Here is a 26,070-nt window from a genome sequence, read left to right as displayed (position 1 = left end):
AAATCTATGTTTTGTAATAATAATAATAAGCTACTGTAAATTAGCCAAAGTAACTGCTAACTAAAGTTGTCAAATAATTGTATGGAGTAAAAAGTTCAGTGTTTGCCTCTGAGGTGTAGTGGAGTAAAGTCCTGTAAGTATCAAAAAAAGAAAACTCAATGTAAAAGTGCCTAAAATTTTCACTTGTACTCTGTCACTGTTTCCCAAACAGTAGTTTGGGACCCATTTGAGAGTCGCAGGCCCATTTTTATGTGTCACGAGTAAATGTCCTTTTCTTTCCCCTTTTCTTTTTTCTTTTACTATTGTTTTTATTATTATTTAAAAATATTTTCAAAAATTGAAATATTTGCCTCTGAGATGTAATGGACTAGAAGTAAAAGTATTGACAATTGAAAATACTCAAGTAAAGTAAAAAAAAATCCTCAAAATTGTACTTAAGTACAGTACTTGCTCATCATGCTACATCAGTACATCATGCTTTCCACCACTGCATCTGAATACCAAAGCTCTGAAAGTTGTCTTCATTGCACGTTATATACATTTATGGTAACATATTATTTACACTGAGAAAATTATCTCAATTTATCAAACAAAAATGTTAATGAAAAACATTTATTTTTTCCAATGAGGCTTTTGCAATATAATTACATTATATTGTCCTCGTTTGACTTCTGCTCAAGTAAAAAAAACGTGTATTAGTTTGAGACCTCTAGTCTATACTGTTCTGTTTGGAACCAATTAATAATAATAATAGTCTTTATTGTCCCCTCAGGGATATCCATCTTCATGGTTTGTTCCAACAGAAAAACACATAACCTATAGCAGTGGTTTCCAACCAGTGGTCCGGGGACCACCAGTGGTCCTTGAGGGGGTTCCAGGTGGTCCCCAGCTAAATGATGGAGAGTTGTTAACCAAATGGACCCTTAACTCTTGAGAGCGTAAAATGGACCCTTACGGGTCCATTTGGTTTCATTTTACGCTCTCAAGAGTTACATTATTGTTAAACATCTGCATTACTTAATTAAATAATTGTTATTTTGTTCAACGTTTGCCTGTTATCTCTCCTATGGTACCAACATCAATACAGCATGGATGGAATTGTGGACAAAATCTTATCCAACGATAACGAAATAGTCTAAATCTCATCAAAAAAATAATGGACCTTGATATGAAAAGAGTTGAAAACCACTGCCATATAGCACATAACAACATAACACCAAGACAATACATGAAGTCCCCAGTGTACACAAAAACCACCATATCAGCGAGGCAGTTTCTTTAGTGCAGCAATGGCTGAAGGGGCAACACTTCTACTTAAACTAACTATTCTCCCATTCCAAAGTTCTGTATCTTCCTCCAGATGGCATGAGTCTGAAGTGACGATCTAGGGGATGATCAGCGTCATTTGCTACTGTGAGCGAGTGCTAAACGTGTGATGGCCTTATTTGTTCATATCAGAAAGTGTGCGACCCCTAAGGGTCCATTTGGTTACACTTGTACACCCTCAGAGAGTTAAAATAACACTGAGGATTTGATCGCTTATGTATGGTTCAGTAAAAAAGGGGGTGGTGCCAGTTTTCATCCCATCCCCATGGATGGTTTATTACACAAGACTGTGTTTTAAGAGAGTCAGAATATCTTTTCTCCGGTCTCTTTGGTTGTGTCGTGTTGTGTTGGGGTGCAGCAGGAACTCAGGGTGAGGAATCAGGGCTCAGAAAGGGACAAGACGCTCTCGAACCATGGGGACTTTGACGCTGGTGATTGTTGTGCTGGCTTTTGCCTCTGCTGCCACCGCATCCAGTGAGTACATCTTGATTCATTACATTATGTTTGTCGGGGGAAAAAATGTTTTTGGTTGTATGTTTGTCTTGCTTATTATAAAATGGTGTTTATCCCGTATGATTGCATTGGTTACACAATAATGTGTTTTGAATTCACCTTCATTTTGGGGCTCTAAATCAGAATGAGAATCAACTTTATTGTTCAAAACAAGTGGGTTGCGCACATCCAGTTCCTTGCTGGTGCTGGACACAAAATGACAGTATAAAAGAATAGAAGTCCGCACAACAGCTTTGCTCCCCACTAGTGTTTTGTTTATTTATTTAAAACACTGACATTCCAGGGTACGCAAAGCTTCGGCCACAGTTGGCCTTCATCAGGTGACAATATTAGTGACTCACCTCCCTTATATGGCAATGGGTCACAACACGTGACCACAGTGACTATAGGGCAGGAGTAGATTAACTTTGAACACCAATCTGTGAATGAATAAATAATAATTAAATCAATAAATATCACAGATGTGGATGGAATAATTTTCTTGTGTAATTTGTAGTTTATAGGAAGAAGGGAGGGGGGGCAGAGAGAGGGAGAGCAAGGAAAGAAACGGGTCACAATTTTAATCTAAGATTATGTACAGTACATTTATACATACATACATACAGTATATATATACTTCATGAGGTTAGACATAAGGTGCAAAAAGACAGTTTTTGCACCTTATGTCTAACCAAAGAAAGTTTAAGTCTAGAATTTTTCACTTCAACAATACTGGCATAGGTTGTGCAAAAAGATAACTTTTAAAGGACTAATCGTAAATCAGAACTTTGCTACCTGATCTCAATTGGCCTTGGAGTTGTATGTCCTTATTTATCTATGATTTCACACTGGTTTCATGCTGATAAATAAACCCAGTAACGACAACAACAACAATATGTGGGAGGTATTTACAGTATGTTATCCTATATTATACATGATTTTGTGATTGAACTGAAGTTATTCAGGACTATTATACAGAGACCCCAATGGAAACGAGCCATATAGTGCTTTCTTGGGTTCAATCCTTTTAGCATTGTATTTGTATCAACCCATTAAGACCTGGAACGCATCTGTGTCACTTTTAGATTTCTTTGGCTATTCAAAAATAGCAGATATACAAGCTCATAGATGAGCTTGTAAATCTGCTATTTTTGTTCAATCGTGAAAACATTTTTTAATCTTTTTTTCAAAAAACTGTTAGGATTTAGAAAACATTTTTTTAATCGGCCTCAGGTCTTAATGGGTTCAACTGTACTTTGTGCTTTTTTTGGCAAACTTAGTAGTCAATCAATCAATCAAATTCAATTGAAGAAAGGAAAAAGCCCTCCAACCAAACCAACATTGATTCATAAAGTCATAAAGTCACACATCAGTGGATATGGGCTGCAGGCCCCAGTCGCCCCAAAGTCTGAGATCTCCTCATTCTCCTCCTCTGTGTGGGATTACGGATGCATGAGAGCTCAGCTGATGATCACATGAAAGGGATTGAGGGAGATTGTAGGGGTCGTGTGACTAGCACTACCTCCACCCCCAAGCCCCCCCTCTCTCCCCCCCTCTCCCCCCCTAGGGAAAATATGCTTTCTGCTCTGACGATGCTCCTGTTTCATGGAACAATCTACACAACTCGTGCTAAAAACGTATGCCCCCAATATCCTATATGCAGGGTTGCCAGATCTGCTTATTATAATTTCCCCCGCAAGATTTTATTTGAAAATAGCCGATCTACAAGCTCGAGCTTGTAGATCTGCTATTTTCAAATAGCTGATGTACATGTTAAAGTACTCATGTGTGGCCAATGGCCATAGTCGCTTCTTTTGGGCTGGTTTTCCTAGACCTGGTTGCTTGTTTCTCTCACAGAATCTGGCAACACTGCCTATATGGACAATTTAATAACCTGCTCTTAAATCTCCCTAATACCTCACGATGTAACTGTTTTTTTTTTTACCTTACTAGTTTGGTGTTATGGTCTTATTTTTGTTGTTTCAGTGTTTTATATCTGTATGTGTCCCAAAACATAGACTAGATCTAGAACACTGTTTCCCAAACAAGTGGCCTGGGACCCATTTGTGGGTCCCGGACCAAAGTAAATACCCCTGAATTCACTGAATATTTTGTGCTAGGGACCCCCATAAAAAGAAGATTAGTGTTACTACTGATGTAACTTGTATCAATATCCTCATCCTTATTTATTCATTAATTCTATAAGATTCTATGCCCACTCTTGAGCGAAAGATGGTTTGTTTGATCTGGCACTAGTATTATTTTCAAAAGATCATCTTTATAAATATAGTATAAAGAAAACAACATCTTGGAGCTGGACTATGAAATTAGCAAAGTAAGCACTTTAGATCATCAGTGAGTAACACAAGAAGTCCAATGTATAATTTGTTGTAAAATTGTAAGATGATATGGGTAACCCCTTTCTCCTTTATCATGAAATGTACAATATTGTAAAATTGTACATTTCTGAAATGTTCAGAGTTCACCCAAAAAATGACTTATTTTCTATCAATTACACACCCCATGAAGCCTTGATTTAATGGATTTATTTTTGTTTTTGTGGCATGTAGTATGTTGTGTACAGCAGGGGTCTTCAACGTTTTCAGGCCAAGGACCCCCTAGCTGAGAGAGAGATGAAGCAGGGACCCCCTTTATATATTATATAAAATTGTGTTTCAGATTAAACTTCTTTTTTTTACTTGGTTTGCGCCATTTTCCCTCGACACCTATATCCCTGTGCCAAAAAAAGCAGATCTACAAGCTCACAACGCCTCGCAGCGCGAGGCGTTGTGAGCTTGTAGATCTGCTATTTTTGGCTAAAGTTCTCCTCAGAAAAGGGATGCTATCTAGGGTTCAAGGTAAGGTAAAAAAAAAAATCACAAAGATTTGGCGGACCCCCTGTAGTAACTCTGAGGACCCCCTAGGGGTCCTGGACCCCCTGTTGAAGACCCCTGGTTTATTGTATATGTAGTATGTTGTGTACAGTATGTACACTACGTGTTTGGGTGTGACGGACCCCAGGAGGCATAGCCATGCATGCTTAGGCAAGTGCTAATGGGGATCCATAAGTAAAGTACAGTAAAAGAAGAATCTTTACCTCAACCTTTAACTCACGTCACTGTAAAGAGATTGCATATACTTTATAGGACAGATAAAGAATAATGTGAATGATATGAATTGCATGATGCTGCCTCTCTGAATAGTAAATCAAGGACTTTCCTTCCCCAGAGCCTAGAATTCAGTTCACACGCTACCGCTCATGGAACTCACGGATGTATCCTGTGTGGAGAGACGGAGACGCAAGATTCAGAAACTGCTGGAATGGTGAGTCTCAACCATTCTCTCTCTCTCTTGAGTAAGATGGGTTCTCTCTTAAAGCTGCAACCTGTAAGTTGTATGTCCTCTGCTGGCGGAGAGGGGTAATTACAGCTGTTACACCCAGGATTTGAACCCGCATAATAAGTAGGTCGGAGAGGCCTCAGCCTCAGCCTCAGCCTCATTGTCAGCAGATAACGCAGGAGTCTGTCCCTGTTACAATGCGCTAGACCCCTGGGAGATGGATTGCTGAGGTGGAGCGCCATACCTACCATCAGCTCCCAGTGCTTACCGCACGACTTGCCCACGCCCAAGTCGTGCTAACCCATGACCTTATGGTCCAAAAGCAAGAGCTACTCGCGTGGGAAACCAGATTTCTACCACTTATCCAAAAGGGCATCTCCGCTTGGCCTGAGGAGATATTGGGCATAGCAGCTTCACTTATTTATGTAATTTGCAATATAACATTTTATGAACTGTCCGTATGAAGATTTTTTGTGAGATTTTGAATAATGTATTGAAAATAAGTCTGTTAATCTTTTTACTAAATCTGAATAAAGGGTCTAAAAAGAAAGAAAAAAAAGCTGTCCTATACCCGAGTTGGTAGACCACCTCCATCCACTGCAGATACTAGTTATATTGTATTAACATAATACCACACAAACTGGTTGAAATAACATTTCATTCATTGAAACAAGATTCCAGATTTCAGCTGTTACAGCTGCTATTATTTGTGTTGTCATATAATGTGTGTGTGTGTCATATCATCTCCAGGCGGTGAAGTTGCCTTTGACATCAGAAACGATGCTCCCACCCTCACTGGAGCCAAAGCAACCTTCAATATTGACCTCAAATTCCCACAAAACCAAACGGTTCTTGCTGATGGTCAGGTGGTTTGGGCCAGGAACTCTACCATCAACGGTAAGATCAGTGGTGTAAAGTAACTAAGTACATGTACTCAAGTACAATTTTGAGGATTGTTTACTTTACTGGAGTATTTAAACATTTTCAGTACTTTTACTTTACTCTACTCCACTACATCTCGGAGGCAAATATTGTACTTTTTACACCACTACAATTATTTGAAAATGTGACATAGCTCTGTTTAACACAAGGGTTATCCCCCTCCAACTGTACATACTTTCCCCATCTTTTTCTTAAATTGTTTTTATTATATTTTGACACTTGCTTTAGCAATAAAAACTTTCTCATGCCAATAAAGCTCCTTTGAAATTGAAAACAAATTGAAAAATTGTTATAACATTTAAAGACATTTTGTTGATGATTTTCCAGGAACTCAGTATGGTGAGGGTCAGGCTGTGTACCCTGACCAGGCTACTGACGGGACTCAGGTCTTCCCTGATGGAACCCCACTCAACGTGGTCCCCAACCCCAGAAAACCCTTCTATGTCTATGTGTGGAAGGCCTGGGGTAAAGATGCTTTTACCCATTAAAGACCTGAGGCGATTCTTAAAAATGTTTTCTAAATCCTAACAGTTTTTTGAAAAAAAAACAATTTTTCAAAAATAGCAGATCTACAAGCTCATAGCGCGGCACTCATACACGCTATGAGCTTGTAGAAATGCTATTTTTGAATAGCCAAAGAAATCTTAAGGGACACAGATGCGTTCCAGGTCTTTAATTAACAGTTAATTAACAGTATTCTGTGGATGCTCTAGTAGCTAAATACACAAGTATTAACATTGCTTGAGATAACATTAAATGAATGAATGATATGAGAGAATAATACATACGTGTAAATCTAGAGTCAGTTTAATCAATGATGATACTATCTAAAATATTGTGGCAATAATTGTATAGTACATGGCACCAAATGCTTGTCTCTGGATTATAAACTAAAGAACCAATACCTGATACTGTATTAAGTATTTGTTTGTATTTGTTTAAGTATAAAGGTTTTTAATTGATGCTTTAATAAAGAAAAAAGAAAAGAAAAACCTGATGAAAATAGAGTGATGAAAAAACTACCTGAATAACACCAACCAAGTTGAATTTGCTAATTCTAAATATACTGTAATAACAATTAATATTATGTTATTATTCATATTAGATAGAATAGCCCTGGCTAGAAACCCTATAAGTAATACATATGTCTCCTATTATTGTAACTTGAAACTTGTTGTTTTGCATTGTACCTGTCAAATAAACATATAAAAAGATATAAAATACTACTGTACTTCCTCATCCCAGGACGTTACTGGCAGGTGGCAGACGGTCCCTCCTCCTCACTGTCTATCGGCACAGACAACATCCCTCTGGGCTCCTACAACATGGAGGTTGTTATCTACCACATGAGGAGCAGCACCAGGTTCATCCCTCTGGGCTACGCCTCCACAGTGTTCACCATCACAGGTAACAACAACCAACACCAACAATGCCCATTAAATATAGAAATCTGTCTGTCCTGATATACTGTATGCTATACTAGAAAAGAAAGGGATGTTTACCGTAAACAGGGATTGACACTAACGGTTGCACGACTGCCCGTGGCAGGTAAATAAAACGGTTGAGGTGGAGTTTTCTTTCAGGTTGGCCCTACGGGCAAGTGGGGATTGCAACAGTTTGATTGAGATATTATAAATATTGAGGTATGAAATTTTGTCCCCATGAATTCGCATGTAGAAAGTAAAACATAAGTGTTAAAATGAATGGTAATTAAAATGTTACCGTATCATTTTATAATGGCAATTAACTTTTCGGGCAAGTAGGCATGACCTTTGGGCAAGTAGAACGTGACCTGTACTTGCCTAACTGGCACTTGCCAAACAGACCTTAGTGTCAAGTGTCAACCCCTGGGGCGGCAGTGGCTCGGGGGTAGAGTGGCCGGGTAGAGTGAATGGGTGAATGTAATGCACAATCTATGTAAAGCGCTTTGGATAAAAGCACTATATAAATGCACCATTTACCCCTGCCCATAAAAATGGTTCCGTGACCCAAATCTACGTCCCGACCCATTGATTGGGAAACACTGGTCTAGTGTCGCCTGGCCAGTCGCCTGGCCTGTGCAAGACTAGACGAGATGACATGAAACATAATTTTTTGCAGCTCCAACGATAACAATGTCTTATCTCCTCTGTCTTCGCCAACAGACCAGATCCCTTTCACCATTTCACTGGCCCAAGTAAACGACGTCAACCAGAACGACGCGAGCTTCATCCAGAACCGAGCCATCGCCTTCAGCGTCAACGTGCACGACCCCAGCCTGTACCTGGGCGACTCCGACATCACCTTCAACTGGGACTTTGGGGACAGCAGTGGGACTCTGATCTCCAGAGAGCGCACCGTCACACACACGTACGTCTCCCTGGGCGCCTTCAAGCCTCAGGTGGTCATCATGGCCAGCATCCCCAGTAGCTGTGGAAACCCCACCGCTGGTAAGACACTTCAATTCATCACACTGGCTTTTTCATTTTTGCATTAAAGGAGTAGTTCACGCAAAAATTACTTATTTTCTATCACACCCCATGAAGCCTTGAATTCATGGAGATTTTTTTGTTGTCGCATTCCTAAGCCAATAATTTGATGACTGGCGGAAAGATGCTAATGTATCCGGAGGTAGACTCAAAGGAGACAGTTTGAGTCTCCTACCAGTCATCAAATTATTGGCTCAGGAATGCGACAAAAACCAAAGAAGTCTACATGAATTCATTGCTTCATGGGGTGTGTAATTGATAGAAAATATCATTTTTTTGGCGTAAACTATTCCTTTAAGGCCTTTACATGCATGCATGTATGACGGCTGCATGACGGCTGCATGACGAATAAACAATATGAAAATGCGAAATACTCACCGGCAAGTATTTTGTATAAAAACTCTTCATATAGTTGATGCCTCGTTCACAAAGGTTGATGCATTTATTCATGGTGTGGACGCTCAGAAAAGTCGACCTTGATCCGAATAATGATTACGTGGCTTTATCGGCATGCAATATTTGCGTTCTGTGTGACTGTACTCGTGCCACAGACAACAGTTTAAAAATATACGGTATATTCTCTTAGAATGAATCGAACGCAAAACAAGAAAAGTCCCCTCACGTGTGTGAGGACATTTACACTGTCCCACTGGCTGAATTACTTTTTTCATACAATTCAGATGTCATTTTAAAAAGATAAGAAATATGCTAGAAGTTTATTTCTTCTATTGTACTTTCCTTCAGTAATACCTGTAGCATCATCTCCTGTTCCAACTGTGGTTGTGACAAGCATCCCTACAAGTAGCTCAACTCCTGTTCCAACTGTGGTTGTTACAAGCATCCCTACAAGTAGCTCAACTCCTGTTCCAACTGTGGTTGTGACAAGCATCCCTAGTATCTCAACTCCGGTTCCAACTGCGGTTGTTGTGACAAGCTACCCTACTAGTAGCTCAACTCCTGTTCCAACTGCAGTTGTGACAAGCATCCCTACTAGTAGCACTGGAAACACCACTGCTGGTGAGAGCTTCAATTCATCACTCTGGATTTTCATTTTTACCTTTAAAGGGATAGTTCACCCCCAAAATGACTTTTTTTTTGTTATTGTTGCATTCCTATGCCCATAATTTGATGATCGTCACCGGTAGGAGACACAAAGAGTCTCCTTTGTGTCTCCTACCGGAACCGCTGCCTAATGTTCCGCTGGTCATCAAATTATTGGCTTTGAAATGCGACAAAAACTGAAAAATATCCATGAATTCAAGTCTCCATGGGGTGACTAATCGATAGGGGTGAACTATCCCTTTACGGCCATTACATACCAGGTGCATGATGAATAAACAATATGAAAATGCGAAACACTCACCGGCAAGTATTTTGTATAAAAACTATTCATATAGTTGATGCCTCGTTCGCAAAGGTCGATGCCTTTATTCGCGGTGTGGAAGCTCAGAAAAGTCGACCTCGATCCGAATAATGATTTACGTGGCTTTATGGGAGATGTAATATTTGTGTGACTGTGCTCATGACCCACGAACAACAGTTTTAAAAAATATAGGGTATATTTTACAGCACAGGACATTTACACTGTCCCACGTATTGGCTGAATTACTTTTCATACAATGCAGATGTCATTTTTAACCCATTAAGACCCGGGAACGCATCTGTGTCATTTTAGATTTCTTTAGCTATTAAAAAATAGCAGATATACAAGCTCATAGCGCGGCACCGAGTGCCGCGCTATGATCTTGTAGATCTGCTATTTTAGAAAAATCGTGAAAATTTGTGCAAATCTTTGAATATATATATTTTAAGCGAGCATTTGTAACTCAAATCTTTGCCTGAACAAAATATATATATATATATATATATATATATATATATATATATATATATATATATATATATTTTTTTTTTTTTTTTTTTTTTTTTTTTTAATTATTATTTTTTTAACTGTTTTGCATTTTTTGAATCGGCCTCAGGTCTTAATGGGTTAAAAAGATAAGAAATATGCTGAAGTTTTACTTCTAACGGTAGCTCTTTTTCCTTCAGTAATACCCGTAGAATCGTCTCCTGTCCCCACCGTGGTTGTGGTGGCCTCTACTGAAGACACAGCTCTTCTGGAGGGAGACACCATCGCCCTGGACGTTCCTGCTGCTTCTGAGGCCACTCCGGTGGTGGACGACCCCGCTAACGCTAACGTAGCCGTAGCCACAGACGCCGCTGCTGAAGGCGTGGAGGCAGCTGTGGAGCCGGCGGCCGCGGAGGAGGGGGCGGTGGAGGTGGTCTCGGTGGCCCCCGCAGCAGGAGAGGATGTCCCCGTGGCAGAACAAGACCCAGCTGCCACCGTGGTGGCAGACACCGCCGCAGAAGTAGACGCCGCCGCGGACGACACGCTTGACGCAGCATTGGCCGTTCCCGTCACCCCGGCGGCCGAAGAGCCGACCGACGCGGCTGCTGTCGCAGGTAAGGCCTGTCACAATTATTACATCAATCGCCTAATCGCAATTATTTGAGATAATAGCACAAATTTTATCGTGACGTGCTTTTCAGCTTGTAGATGTGCTATTTCCACTATTAATGTTTTTTTTTTTTGGCATAAAGTAGGGGTGTGCCGACTAATTTCACGATACGATACGGTACACGATATTGGGCTCACGATATCGATACGATACGATATATGGCACTTTTTTATTATGAAAATATATGGGGGAGGGGGGGGGGGAGGAAATTGTGGAGTCTAGCTAAGGGACCGCCTGCCAGGTAGGTACCACACCATGGAGAGACAGTGGGAGAGAGATAGAGAGAGGCCCAGAAGGCATCGCCCCAGCCTAGGCCACGTCGTTGAAGGCCGTTGCCTACCAATCTTCATCATGAATCAGCCCCAACTCAGCGCACCTGTGATGACCGGCTAGGTGGGGCCATAGACATATAAAGGTAAACGCCTCCTCCGGCTCTGAGGCGTCTGTATCTCGGGCGCACTTCCGCTTCCGCGGGGCAAGCGGGAAGCTTCCGCGTGCGTCACAGAAGGGGACGTTCGGTTGGCCAATCAGAGGCAGGTGGGGGCGGGACAAGTAGATTCTGAGAAGTCCTGGACAAGACGCGCTGTGATTGGCCAGTAGTCACTTTGAGTTGCAGCGTGCCCCCTCTAAAATGGCGGCCAAAATACAGGTCGCTCCAATGAACTGCAGAGGCAAATGAGGTATCTAGGTTTCTATATCTATGGGTGGGGCACCCAGCTACAAACACTCTGCCACTCTGTCTCAGAACTCACTGGCTCTCTTTGGTGAACGGACGGGTGCTCAGGCGGTAAGCCAAAACACTCCACTATTTCCCCTTCAATAGATTGCCGGTGAAACATAATACTAAAAGACAATTTATTTTATTCTTGTAGGCAACCTTTGGAACGTGATCGATACCTTTATGTGATGATTGGACTGTGTGCCCCAGACCTGGGAAGAACCTCTGTTGAACATCATACTTACCTTCTTTTTTTTTTTTGCATTATTATTCCCCCTATCTTCTGTGCATTTCTCTAAATAAATGCCCATATATGGGTTTGTACCAAACTGTGTGAGCTTGGCCTTCATCAATACCTGTACACCACAAAAGGCAAACAAATACTTCTGTTTTTGCATTATTATTATTGCAAAAAAAAAACCAAAAACGCCACAACGATACATATCGTCACGAAAACGTATCGCGATATATATCGCGGGACGATATATCGGCACACCCCTAGTGTAAAGTAATTAAAAGTGTAAGTTGGCTAGATCTGCCCTTACGAAGCCTAAAAGCCAAAAATAAATGTAAATTCCATTCATAATGTTCCAACGTTTAACGACAGAAACACAATTAAAATCGTAATCACAATTATTTCAGAGACAATTATTGGTCAAGTAAACTTTCATAATCTTGACATCCCTATAGTTGCAGTCGAAACCGCAGAGGATGAAACAGCCGTGGTGGACGCAGCAGCTGCCGTCGAAGTGCCAGTGGTCGAAGCCGCCGCCGCTTCCGTCGCCCCCGTTGCTGCAGAGGCAGAGGAGACCGCAGTAGAAGAAGTGCCGGCGGCCGCAGTCCCTGAAGAAGAAGTCGTGGCCGAGGCTGCCGCCACCGTTGCTCCTGCAACAGAGGTAGCGCTAGCAGAGGAGACGGATGCTGCTGTTGATGCTGAAGCTGCTGCTGCAACAGAGGAGGTCGTTCCTGCCGTTGTTGAAGCAACAGAAGTGGCTCCTGCAGCTGCTGCCACCGAGGTAGTTGTAGTGATGGGACGATAATCGTTATTTGGCGTTTGTCGTGATAAAAAACGCTCACAATAATCGTATCGTAGAGATTTTGATTTATGGTGAAATTGTCCTCTGTCATACACTGGGAAATCTCTTTGCCTCTAAATCTCTTTGCCAAAAATAGCCGATCTACAAGCTCACAACGCGTCGCGATGCGACACGTTGTGAGCTTGTAGATCTGCTATTTTTGGAAAATGTTCCACCCCATACACAAAGCCCTTGAAACTAACCGTTGGCTTTTATGGGCGATCCATTTTAGAGGACATTGTATTGTAAACTTTACTTCCATGTACTTTTTCCATGTCTACTATGGATGCCTGTCATTTTAAGAGTTTTAAGCATATTAGATAATATAGATAATATCGTAAATCGCAATTATTTTGGTCACAATAATCGTGACATGAAATTTTCATATCGTCCCATCCCTAGGTGGTTGTAGCGCCCCCTGCTGCTGATAATGTCATCGTTCCCGCTGCCACCGAGGCCGCTGTGGTGCTAGAGGAGGAGGTGCCAGCAGCTGATGCCGAGGCTGAAATAGTCAACGAAGTCGCAGAAGGTAAGGATTTATATTAGATCAGTGGTCCTTATGGGGGTTCCAGGGGGGGTCCTCAGCTATAAGTGATTGATAGTTAGGACTCAAATATGGACCCTTAACTCTGAGAGTGTACACATGGAACCACATTTGCTCTATTTTTACACTCTCAGGGCACCATTAAGCACGTCTTATTTCCACGTCTTATGCGGTAATTACTGTAAGAGGTGCTTAATAGGGCCCTCACCCTTAAATGAACACTGTCTGAGAATGTTACAGTGGAGATTAGGGTCTCAGTGATTAACGTATCAAATGGGGTCTGTAAGTAAGTAAGTAAGTAAGTAAGCCTTGACGAGCCATATGGCCCTTATAGTAGGAGCCTATCTCCTGTTTCTGTATTGTGAAGCAGCTTGATGTACAAGTACACCCCCTGGAACATAACGCTAGTATGTGGCAGGGATTAACCCCCCTATCCAGCCCTTGCTGCCAAGCAGGGAGGCATTGGGTCTCGAACCCTTTTATTTTTTACCAGTTTAGTGGCCTTGTGGTTAGAGTCTAACCACAAGGCCACTAAACTGGTAAAAAATAAAATCTGGTCTGTGGCCGAATGCATATCAAACTGGGGTCCTAGAAATTAAAAAAAGGTTGAGACTCACTGATATAGATAATTACACGCTGTTGAAGAGGTGTCTCTGCAAACGCCTGTGTTGGCCGTGAAATCTAAATTTTTGTTTGACATGTCAGTCCCACAATGTGTTATGTCTTTCTTGTCTAGAACAACCTGTGGTCACTGCGGCTCCGGTGGCAGCTGAGGCAGAGGCTGAGATTGATCCCGCTCAGGTTCCCCTCGTCGTGGCCAAAAGACAAGCGCCAGAGCTGACGTCTGACTGCATGGTCTACCGCTACGGCTCCCTCGCCACCTCTGTGGCTATCATCCGTGAGTAACAACAAGGATATTATTATTAGTTTTCCTGCCTGCGGTACATATCCTTCTCATGATACATGCTTTCATAACGGGAACACTGAATATAGTTTCAATCACTTAAACCCCAATCTGGGAACCCATCTGCAACACCCAATTCCCTGTGTAGAGACCGGATGTCGGCCCGTTCACACTCTCCTTCAGCCCTCCTCTTCCAGTGGCGTGCCTTTGTTTTCATTCCTAATAACAGCAACTCTACACGTTGTACTGCGAGTTGCCGAACAGATTCAACTGAGGAGATCTGAATCTGTCTTGAGGGATTACTTAAACCCCAAATAGCCTACTTCCGGGGTGCACCAAGGATCTATCCTTGGCCCCCCTCCTTTTACCCAAAAATCCTTTTTGAAAATAGACGATTTTCAAGCTCACTACCCTGCACAACATGACAAGTTGTCAGCTTGTAGATTGGCTATTTTCACAGACTGCTTGCCGATTTCCACCAAATGTTTGCCTATTATGGCATGCCTAGTGTACTGTATGGACGCTATATGGTTCAAGTAGTGATCTCTCGTGGTTTCTCCTGTCTTATAACCGGCACACAGAGGGCATTGAGAGTGTGGAGATTGTACAGATGACCAACGTGGTGTCGTTGACCACCGAGCTGGAGCAGAATGCTGTGGACCTCACCATTACTTGTCAAGGAAGGTGAGTATAGGTCACACAACTGTTGAAAATCAGGCGCAATTCACCTTCGATGAAAGGCGATGCAACAATGCATATGGAATATAGTATTAGTTCCATATATCAAATTAGTAGTATAATTATACACAGATTAAAGGAAGTTAACATTCAAATGAGTATAAGTAATTATAAAGTCCAATTTATGAAAATCTGGCATTCATACTGTATAGTGCTCAATATGCAAATTCTATCATTGCATCTTTGTAGCAAAACTGCAGACTCACTCCCAATTTGCCACCACAGTCTGAAGACTCACCTCTTCAGACTGTCACCTTTGTTTAATAGATGCTAGTTTAGTATGCAGATATGTCTTGGTCACTTGTTGTTCGCATGTGTTTTTGTTACATAGATTCGCTTTTTCTTCACCACAAAGAATGTTATTTAGATAGCAGGTTGTTTAGACAGATGCTAGGTTAATTGTTTACCTCGGCTCTACATACTGTATGTGACTATTCACCTTGTCGTTTATTGACTACTAGGGCTCATGCTTACTCTGCTTATTCCGATCTCGCACTTGCAAATCACTGCATAAGAGTGTCTGGCCTGCTAAAATGCCTACATTGTAATTTAAATTGTAAATGTTCTCATTCAGTCTGCCCAGTACGGTTTGCACCGTGATATCAGACGCCGACTGCATCACGCCCATGGACACGGTGTGCAGCGAGGCCGCGCCCTCTCCCGACTGTCAGCTCATCCTTCGCCAGTTCTTCAACGAGACTGGAGTTTTCTGCGTGAACGTCTCCCTGACCAACGACGTCAGCCTGGCCGTGGCGAGCGCTCGAGTCAGCGTGACAGTGGGTGAGTGACGGAAACATCTCATCGGTATAAGAGCCAGACCCATATAAGAGCCAGACCCATTTATCGGCTTATGGGTCATTATTATTTGATTTTTTTGGCAACATCAGTGTCGGCAATTATGCTGACAGTGTGTCCTGATTTTTAACCACCTTCATTCACCCTGGTGTCCCTATTTTGGCCATGTCATTGTAGGAGAAAATATTCAAAGGTTTTAAAACAAAAATCTAAAATAGCTGATCTACAAGTTCACAATGCAATGTTTGCTTTGTAGCTTGCCTTGTAGACCCGCTATTTAAAAAAAGAAAAATGTTAAAAATATATATATATATTTACTTACTTGCTTGTTAATCAAATCTAATTATTTTCTAATTTAATATCACACAAAACATCTATAATCGGTGGCCTGGGACTTTCCGAATTCGAGATCGGCATCGGATCCCAAAATCTGCATCGTCTTGCTCTGATCAGTATACTGTATGAATCTGTTTCCTGGGTCTCATCCTGTCCTTCTATCCTTTCATTCCAGGTTCCGGAGCCTCCTCTGCAGGGACCGTGGCTGCAGTGTTGGGCGTCATCGTTCTGGCCTCTGTTGTTGGCACTATTGGTTTGATGTACAGGTAAAGAGGGCTGCCACTGTCCATTATATTCTCAGTGATTTTAGATTATTTTTCATAATCAATTACGTCGATTAGTTTGATTAAACCATTCAATCCAGGAACGCATCTGTGTCATATTAGATTTTAGCTATAGCCATTATTTTATACCTTGGCTATTCAAAAATAGCAGATAGTATCATGAAATTTTGTGCAAATCTTTGAATATTTATTTTTTTAAGCGAAGATTTGTCACTCAAATCTTTGCTTCAAGTTCTGGGGGTCCCTGGAACAATTTTTTTGGAGATGGGGTCCGCGACCAAATACATATAATTTTGGGGGTCCTTGACATGAAAAAAGTTTGAGAACCACTGATATAATAGCAGCGGTTTTCAGAAAACTGTTTGGATTTAGAAGACATTTGTAGATGCGTTTCCGGATTGAATGGGTTAACTGTTGCACCCCAACGGGTAATTGCAGAAAAGGAATGACATTACACAACCATTTACATTTAAAAAAAAGAACTTAAAGAGGTGGTGCCATGGTTTTGCACTTTTTCTGTTTTTCATGTGTCTATGAGGTTGATAGAACTTCATTAAGCCCCCTGGTGGTGTTTTTATGGTGTTTTATGTCTTCTCTGACTATTTTGAGTTTCTACCTGGAGGCTGAAACCTTGAGGGTCAAACGTGCCAATAGAGAAACAGCGCTTTAGTGACATAGTAAAAACATGCCCTCCCCCTCATTATCATAACACAACAGGTGTGGGCATGAGGAGGAGGAGGGACTAGGACAGGTGGGTGGTGCTAAGGTGGTGGAGGAGGTGCTAAGGTGAGAACCAGGTATACTTAATGAACTGGAGGCGTGTCCACATAAAAACATAATTTTAACAAAGATCTTCCTCCTAGTATAACCATAATACCTGATGATTATGTTTTAGGGGGGGGGAAATCACTGAAAATCACGGCACCCCGTCTTTAAGGAATCAGAGTTTAAATTAAATCACCTACGTTCCTATTTTAACAGGAGGTTCAAGCAGTACCATCCTCTGACAGAGGAGAGTGACAGCAACGGCGGAGCCAGCTCTGTGATAACCTCAGTACCTCTGTTGTTGTGGAACCTGTTGAGCCGACAGTCACCTGGAGAGAGCCGTCCGTTACTGGGCAGAGTGGTGTGAGACGACCGTCGGTCAGCTTCCAGTCGGTGGAAGAACTACTTCAAATATTTTATACCACAAATATAGAAATACTCTGTTACAAGTAAAAGGCGTGTATTGCTAATTTTCACTTGAGTAAAAGTACAAAAGTATTGGTGGCAAAATTTACTTGAAGTACCAATGTAAAAGCACTCATTATGTATGGCACGATTTTTGTCAAAAATGTGGAAATAGCAGATCTATTCACAACGTGCTGCGTTGTGGAAAATGCTCAAGTAAAGAAAAAGTTCTTCAAAATTGTACAGTATTTGAGTAAATGTTACTTTTCCACCACTGGAATCTTCAAATCACACAGTACCAAATACAATCTCTAACCAAGTGGTTCTCAACCTTTTCAGGCCCCGACCCCCCAAAATAATCATATTTGAACTGGGGACCCCCCGAAATAATCACATTTGAACTGGGGACCCCCCACCCTGACAAGTGCTTGGAATTGTAGGAGTTGAGGCATTACATTTAGTTTGACCCGGTTCCACAGATAAATATTGTTAAAAATAGCCGATCTACAAGCTCACAATAATGTTTTATTTTAGCTGAATTAAAAAGGTCTTAAAAGTCCTTAAATTTTAACTTTAGAAATGTGCAGATACCCTGTATACACTTATACTGTATGTTGGTTTGTTTACTGTTTAAGTCAGAATCTAACCCCCCCCCCCGCCGCCAAAAATCTTTTGGGGACCACCCTGCGGGTCCCGAACCGAAAGGTTGAGAATCACTGCTCTAACCCATGTACAGTAAATGTTATGGTAATGTCCAAGTTTAAGCATTAAACCAGAAGCAGCCACACTGTTTGATAAACTGAAACCATAAACTATACACATTGAGATGTATAATAGGACTGAATTCAACGTGTTGAAATAAAAAGTGAAATAAAACATTCTGAATACTGGGGAACCTGATGACTGCAAGTTGATGAATAAATGTTTCTTACAATGTCTCATTTGTGACAAGAAGAGAATATATTTATTTTTGACCTGCACTATTTTCTATTTAAAGGCACTGATATAAATTATATGTAAAATGTAATAAATTATTTGTGACCTACTTCTATTAATAACTTGTTTGTAACTCCAGCGTATCAATCCCAATGTAAATTGAATGTGCCAATATCAGTATTTTTCATATTTACAGGCCTAAAATAAATATAACTTTCTTGATCATTATGTGGACACTTATTTTCCTTTTTTTTAATCTTATCTAAAACTGATATTTATTCATAATCAGATGGAGCGCTGCCTGGCTCAAGGGCAATGATCCAAGCAAAGCTGGAATAGAGAGTATAGAGTACAGAAGTCCTGACTCGTTCATCCCCTGGTTCGTAAAGTAATTTCTCTATGGAGAATAACATCGGGTCATCTTAGAATCGTCTCATATAAGAATTGTGGTGCAAAAATAAACAAACTGTCTCAGCGATATTGTCAGGGAGGAGGTTCTGTATCGTTTATGATAGTCAGTCACTTATATTTGATACAGTCTGTTTCTGGCGAAAATTTAACTAATTCGGTGGAAGTAATATTAGCGTTTTCTCACCGTCAGTTGATGCTTCATATCCATAAGAATATCCATAAGAGCCAAACCGCTCACTCAACAGTCCTGCGTAACACCTGTTTCTAAATGTCACATACTGTAAGTCAGAAGGCAGCAGGATGTTGCGTTGTTGAAAATGAGAGCTTTCAACCTCTGACACAGAATGTATAGACCAGGGGTCTTCAACAGGGGGTCCGGGACCCCTAGGGGGTCCTCAGAGTTACTACAGGGGGTCCGCCAAATCTTTGTGATAAAAATATATTTTTTACATTAACCACTTGAACCTTAGAATCCCTTTTCTGAGGAGAACTTTAGCCAAAAATAGCAGATCTACAAGCTCCTATTTTTGGCAAAGAGTTATAGGTGTAGAGGGAAAAAAGAGCAGCAAAAGTTTTATCTGAAACACAATTTTATACAATATAGAGGGGGTCCCTGCTTCATCTCTGTCTCAGCTAGGGGGTCCTTGGCCTGAAAACGTTGAAGACCCCTGGTATAGACAAAGTAGCTCATAACATGTCTACAGTGGATTTTAATGAAACAGAAACTTTGCAGATAGAGAATAATTCAAGCTTTCCGTACAGCTGCCATGTTGGTGAGTGTAACGTTGTTTAATACGTTCAGAAATGACCTTTCTGTTTGGCTGTATGCAGCTGTCAAGGCCAGAAAGTTGTGTTTTTTTGCCACACTCGGTAGGCGTTCCCGCATAACTTCCGTGTACAATGATGTCACACGCATAGCCTCTATACATCTGAGACAACCTGAACATAATTGTCACTGTCCAGTGGAAACCTATTATGTCCAAAACTGTTACGAGCTCGTCGCGTTGTTGTGAGCCTGTAGATCAGATATCATTTGTTGCTACTTTTCTGTGACACTGTAATATGAAGAAGTAGGCCATTAAATTTACATAAGAAAAATAGAATTGAAATATGGAGATACAAGGTTTCTGCCTGACAGCAATGATATACTGTATATGACACAACATTTGTTATGAAAATAAAATGTTGTAATCCGAAAGTACTCACTACTAGCACCTAAATCAACTACCTGTACAAACCAACATTTGCGTTCATTGTAAATCAGTGGTTCTTAACCAGTGGTCCAGGGACCACCAGTGGTCCTTGAGGGGGTTCCAGGTGGTCCCCAGCTAAATGATGGAGAGTTGTTAACCAAATGGACCCTTATAGATCTTTAACTCTTGAGAGCGTAAAATTAAACCAAATATAATGTTACGCTCTCAAGAGTTAAATTATTGTTAAACATCTGCATTACTTAATGAAATAATTGTTATTTTGATCAACGTTTGCCTGTTATCTCTCCTTTGGTACCAACATCAATACAGCATGGAATTGTGGACAAAATCTTATCCAACGACAACAAAACAGTCGTGTGTCTGAGAGGCTAAATCTCATCAAACAGTGTTCTGTGGCTCAAATGCCGAATAAGAGGTTGAGAACCATTGATGTAAATAGTAGCAAGTTGCAAAACAAGAGACACGAGTCGAGGAACACGTTTCAGGACTTTATTGCATACAGGTATCACAGTCAGAAGATGAAACAGCACTGCACAATGTATCCAAATCATTAAAGAGCTCAGTGATCATGACTTCTGATAAAAGTCATACACATAAACATCTTTGTAAGTCAATGAACGACAATAAAACCTGAAACTAAAACCTTCAACCACTTTAGCCACTGTTTCCAAAAACATTCAAAACATTTGTGAGCTTTTTATACTGTAGATCAGCTATTTTTTGGGGGAAATAATTTGAACATCTTTTTGAACGTTTTTGAAAATTTGGGCCAAAGAAACTGGGAGAGGCCGTTTTCTTTTTTTTACAAAGTGGTTTTTAATACTCCTCTCCCTCCTCTTCGCCCTCTCCCTCCACGGAGTCGACGCCCACCTCCTCGTAATCCTTCTCCAACGCGGCCATGTCCTCCCGGGCCTCGGAGAACTCGCCCTCCTCCATGCCCTCGCCCACGTACCAGTGCACGAAGGCACGCTTGGCGTACATCAGGTCGAACTTGTGGTCGAGCCGCGCCCAGGCCTCGGCGATGGCCGTGGTGTTGCTCAGCATGCACACGGCCCTCTGCACCTTGGCCAGGTCCCCGCCGGGCACCACGGTGGGCGGCTGGTAGTTGATGCCCACCTTGAAGCCTGTGGGGCACCAGTCCACGAACTGGATGGAGCGCTTGGTCTTGATGGAGGCGATGGCGGCGTTGACGTCCTTGGGCACCACGTCGCCGCGGTACAGCAGGCAGCACGCCATGTACTTGCCGTGGCGCGGGTCGCACTTTACCATCTGGTTGGCCGGCTCGAAGCAGGCGTTGGTGATCTCCGACACGGAGAGCTGCTCGTGGTAGGCCTTCTCGGCGGAGATGACGGGCGCGTAGGTGGCCAGCGGGAAGTGGATGCGCGGGTAGGGCACCAGGTTGGTCTGGAACTCGGTCAGGTCCACGTTGAGGGCGCCGTCGAAGCGGAGCGAGGCCGTGATGGACGACACGATCTGACTGATCAGCCTGTTGGAAGGAAAACATTTATAAATAAATAGAAAAATAAAATAAAATAAATCAATAAAAATAGTAATGATAATTCTAAATAGTGATGGTAAAAATGCTACTAGTGATAGAAGATATTGTTATAATATGATTAGTAAAAGGTATATAAAAAATTCAGCCCATACTTTTTTGGCCAAATAGTCATCTTGTTGACTAAGTTGTACTGTTTGTTCAACTGTTTTGTTTAACCTTTAACCAGGTTGTTCTAACCTGTTTTTTGTTTTTGTTTAAAAAAAAAATATCCCACGATTTTGTAACCCATTTCTTTCACCCAGTGCCAATGCCTAAGCTGTAATTCTGGGTGCTACTCTCCCTCTGCCAGCCTGGGGAGAGCCCCGAACTGAGCTCATGCTTTCTTCAATGCTTGAGGAGTGAGCAGGCCGCTTCTTATCACCTGACAAGGGGGAGTTTCCCCGGTAGGACGTAGCGCGTGGAAGGAACACGTTATTCCAACCAGTCCCTTCCCCTCCATCAGGCGCCCCGGCTGATGGAGGGGATGGATATACTGAGGCAGTATAGAGACCAGGATTACTACATATTTTTTGTGAGGGTATTAACTACCCTAGGGGACACGGGGAGAACATGTAAACTCCACACAGAAAGGCTCTAACTAACCTGTTGAGGTTGGTGTAGGAGGGGCGGTCGATGTCCAGGTTGCGGCGGCAGATGTCGTAGATGGCCTCGTTGTCCACCATGAAGGCGCAGTCGGAGTGCTCCAGGGTGGTGTGCGTGGTCAGGATGGCGTTGTAGGGCTCCACCACGGCCGTGGACACCTGCGGGGCCGGGTAGATGGAGAACTCCAGCTTGGACTTCTTGCCGAAGTCCACGGAGAGGCGCTCCATCAGCAGGGAGGTGAAGCCCGAGCCGGTGCCTCCGCCGAAGCTGTGGAACACCAGGAAGCCCTGGAGACCTGTGCACTGGTCAGACTATAGGGGGGGGGGGGTGGAGAGGACGGAAAAGAGAGTATTTATTGCAGAGATTCTCAACCTTTTTATTTTTATTTTAAGGACCCCCCCAATTTGATATGCATTAACCCAGAATCGTAACTTTGATGACGTTATCTCTACCACATCAATGCAAACAGCATTGATGGAATTGTGGAGATAATATTATCCAACAATAACAAAATATTCTAGGTTTTGGGTCTGAGAGGCTAAATGTCATCAAATGGTGGTCTTTGGCTCTAATACCAACTAAATAATGGTCCTTGATATGAAAGAGGTTGAAAACCACTGAAATAAGACTAGTGGTTCCCAAACATTTTACCTCGAGACCCAAAAGAGTCATTTATCTCCCCGGGACCTTGGGACCTTGGGTCCTGACCCACTGTTTGGGAAATAACCCTGTTTTCAGAGGTGCAGGCCCGTACAGGTCCTCTATTGGACATGGTTGTGAGTTCTGGGAGGAGATGATGATGCATACATACCAGCTTGCGGATCCTGTCCAGAACAATGTCGATGATCTCCTTGCCGATGGTGTAATGCCCCCGAGCGTAGTTGTTGGCTGCATCTTCCTTACCGGTGATCAGCTGCTCGGGGTGGAAGAGCTGGCGGTAGATTCCGGAGCGAACCTCATCTATGAGACAAAGCCGTCAAAGGAAGTTTAACCCTTGTCTTGTTTTCGGGTCAAAAATGACTGTATAAATTAATATAAATATAATTAATGAATGAAACATATAGATTGTCTTCGGGTCATGTTTGGCCTGCATTGATTTTAACTGCCGGGTCACAAAAATGACCCGCGGACAATCTTTGTACATTTTTGTGTAGAGCTTTCATGAAAAAATTAATAATAGCAATGTTTCACTTTTTCTAATGTTTGGGTCACTTTAGGAAAAGTCGTCAAATATCAAGTTTAAAAAATGTTCTACTAAAAAACAAAAGTCCACCTGACTTAAAACAGGAGAGTTGGTTGTGGGTTAAAAAAAACAACAACAACATAATTAGGTTTGTTCTATCTAAAAGAACAGTGATATGGTTTTGGGTATGTGTTTAACCATTTAAGCTCAATTCTAAATAGCAAACAAATTGCAGATCTACAAGCTCACAAGGCATCGCATCACGAAACGTTGTGAGATTGTAGATCTGCTACTTTTGATAAAAAACTTTCGCCTATAATAACGACATGCCCCCAAAATCCTCACCGATGACCGTGGGCTCCAGATCGACGAACACGGCTCTGGGGACGTGCTTGCCCGCTCCGGTCTCGCTGAAGAAGGTGTTGTAGGAGTCGTCTCCGCCGCCGATGGCCTTGTCGCTGGGCATCGTGCCGTCGGGCTGGATGCCATGCTCCAGGCAGTAGAGCTCCCAGCAGGCGTTGCCAATCTGGACGCCAGCCTGGCCCACGTGGATGGAGATGCACTCACGCTAGAAAAGGAGGAGAGAGAAACTAAAACTAAATGGATTTTTATTCAAAAGACTATGACTAAAACTAAATCAAAATTTGCTGTCAAAATCAACGCTGGTTGTCACTGCTGTTGTATCCTACTGAATCACCTGCAAGTGAAGAGGAGCCCCCACCAGGAGGACGTATAGAGCCTTCGTCCTACTCCTCCCACCCAACACTCCCCACTGACAGTGGTGTAAAGTAGCTAAGTACGTTTACTCAAGTACAATTTTGAGGTACTTTTACTTTACTGGAGTATTTCCAATTTCCAGTACTTTTACTTCTACTCCACTACATCTCAGAGGCAAATATTGTACTTTTACTACGCTACAATTATTTGAAAACTTTAGTTAGTTATTTTTCAGATATGAATTATTACATTATAAAACATACCGTAACCACTTTAGCCCTATTTTATACCTAGGCTATTTTCAAACATTTTAGTGCTTTTACTTTTGGTAACACTTTAAGTACATTTTGATGCCAATACTTTTGTCCTTTTACTCAAGTACATTTTTAATTCCAGACTTTTACTTGTAACAGAGTATTTCTATTTTGCAGTATTGATACTTTTACTTAAGTAAAACTTTTGAGTACTTTTTCCACTACTGCCCACTGACAGGTGCCCCCCCCCCCCTCAGCCCATAGGATTACATGCAGTGATATCCTCCTCCTCCCCTCCCCCTCCCCTCCCCTCCCCCTCCCCTCCCCTCCCCTCCCCTCCCCCAACACGGGCCAATCGTGTTCGTTATAGACGCTCGACAATGAAGGAAGACATTTTAACGGCACAGAAATAGTCTATGTAATAAGCATTTGAGCTGCTATATTCTGCTATATTCAGCTTGTAGATCTGCTATATTCTGCTATATTCAGCTTGTAGATCTGCTATATTCAGCTTGCAGATCTGCTATATTCAGCTTGTAGATCTGCTATATTCGGCTATATTCAGCATGTAGATCTGCTATATTTGGCTATATTCAGCTTGTAGATCTGCTATATTCGGCTATATTCAGCTTGCAGATCTGCTATATTTGGCTATATTCGGCTTGTAGATCTGCTATATTCAGCTTGTAGATCTGCTATATTTGGCTATATTCCGCGTGTAGATCTGCTATATTTGGCTATATTCAGCTTGCAGATCTGCTATATTCGGCTTGTAGATCTGCTATATTCAGCTTGTAGATCTGCTATATTCAGCTTGTAGATCTGCTATATTTGGCTATATTCCGCGTGTAGATCTGCTATATTTGGCTATATTCCGCGTGTAGATCTGCTATATTTGGCTATATTCAGCTTGCAGATCTGCTATATTCGGCCTAGCAGCACCCTTTTTCAAGCAGGTATTTTCTTCCCTGGCCCTGCCCTACAAGCAGGTTGCATAATAGCATCATTCATGCACGGATGGAGTATAGCTGCTACACAATAGAGAATTTAAAGCCTACATGACTGATTTGTAATATTTTAATATTTGTATTCACAATTTTGTGGTGGTTATATTTCTTTATTTGCCTATAGGCCTATTGTTTGCATCCATCCATAGTCAAGCACACTGCTGGCCTCACATTTAACCACCCATGTAGCCTATGCAATATGGACCCTTTGTTCTCTCTAACATTTGGATTAGAATAATTCTTTTTCAAAATACTGTTTTAATTATTTCCTACAAAGATTATTTGACACAGAACATGTCCATAATCAGGTATTAGTAGGCTACAACAACATGTGACATATGTTGTTGTTAAGTAGATCCAGGAGGAGGTATTATTATTTTTAATGCTGTTAAGTAGCTGGTTGCTAGGCAGAACATGCCAGGAGGAGAGGGAGGGGGCGGGGCGGAATCGCTAGAATCTTCCACCAAAAGCCAGCCTCTGATTAATGGTGCCGCACGCGTCGAACAGATCTACAAGCTCACGATGCGTCGCTCTGTGATGCGTTGTGAGCTTGTAGA

General features: G+C 41.9%; 2 protein-coding genes across 2 annotated transcripts; one reads left to right on the top strand and one right to left on the bottom strand.

Annotated features, from left to right (window-relative positions):
* Positions 1-1,634: 1,634 nt before the first annotated feature.
* On the top strand, positions 1,635-18,815 carry pmela (premelanosome protein a). The gene is made up of 14 exons (XM_080422514.1): positions 1,635-1,800; positions 5,047-5,142; positions 5,908-6,054; positions 6,427-6,564; positions 7,345-7,506; positions 8,244-8,528; positions 10,617-11,030; positions 12,495-12,820; positions 13,283-13,409; positions 14,161-14,322; positions 14,910-15,012; positions 15,641-15,846; positions 16,373-16,463; positions 17,463-18,815. The coding sequence occupies exons 1-14, from the start codon at positions 1,740-1,742 to the stop codon at positions 17,611-17,613; spliced, it is 2,469 nt and encodes an 822-aa protein (XP_080278640.1). The 5' UTR covers positions 1,635-1,739; the 3' UTR covers positions 17,614-18,815.
* Positions 18,816-21,028: 2,213 nt separating this feature from the next.
* LOC308082875 (tubulin alpha chain-like) lies at positions 21,029-24,001 on the bottom strand (the record flags this gene model as incomplete). The annotated part of the gene is made up of 4 exons (XM_080424941.1): positions 21,029-21,698; positions 22,353-22,663; positions 23,164-23,312; positions 23,881-24,001. The coding sequence occupies 4 exons, from the start codon at positions 23,999-24,001 to the stop codon at positions 21,029-21,031; spliced, it is 1,251 nt and encodes a 416-aa protein (XP_080281067.1).
* Between the last annotated feature and the right edge of the window lie 2,069 nt (positions 24,002-26,070).

Source organism: Gymnoscopelus braueri (assembly GCF_963280865.1).
Source record: "Gymnoscopelus braueri genome assembly, chromosome: 3".
In the NCBI taxonomy this organism is placed as follows: Eukaryota; Metazoa; Chordata; class Actinopteri; order Myctophiformes; family Myctophidae; genus Gymnoscopelus; species Gymnoscopelus braueri.
The sequence above is the reverse complement of the archived record's forward strand: the minus strand, read 5'-3'. Positions and strand labels throughout refer to the sequence as shown.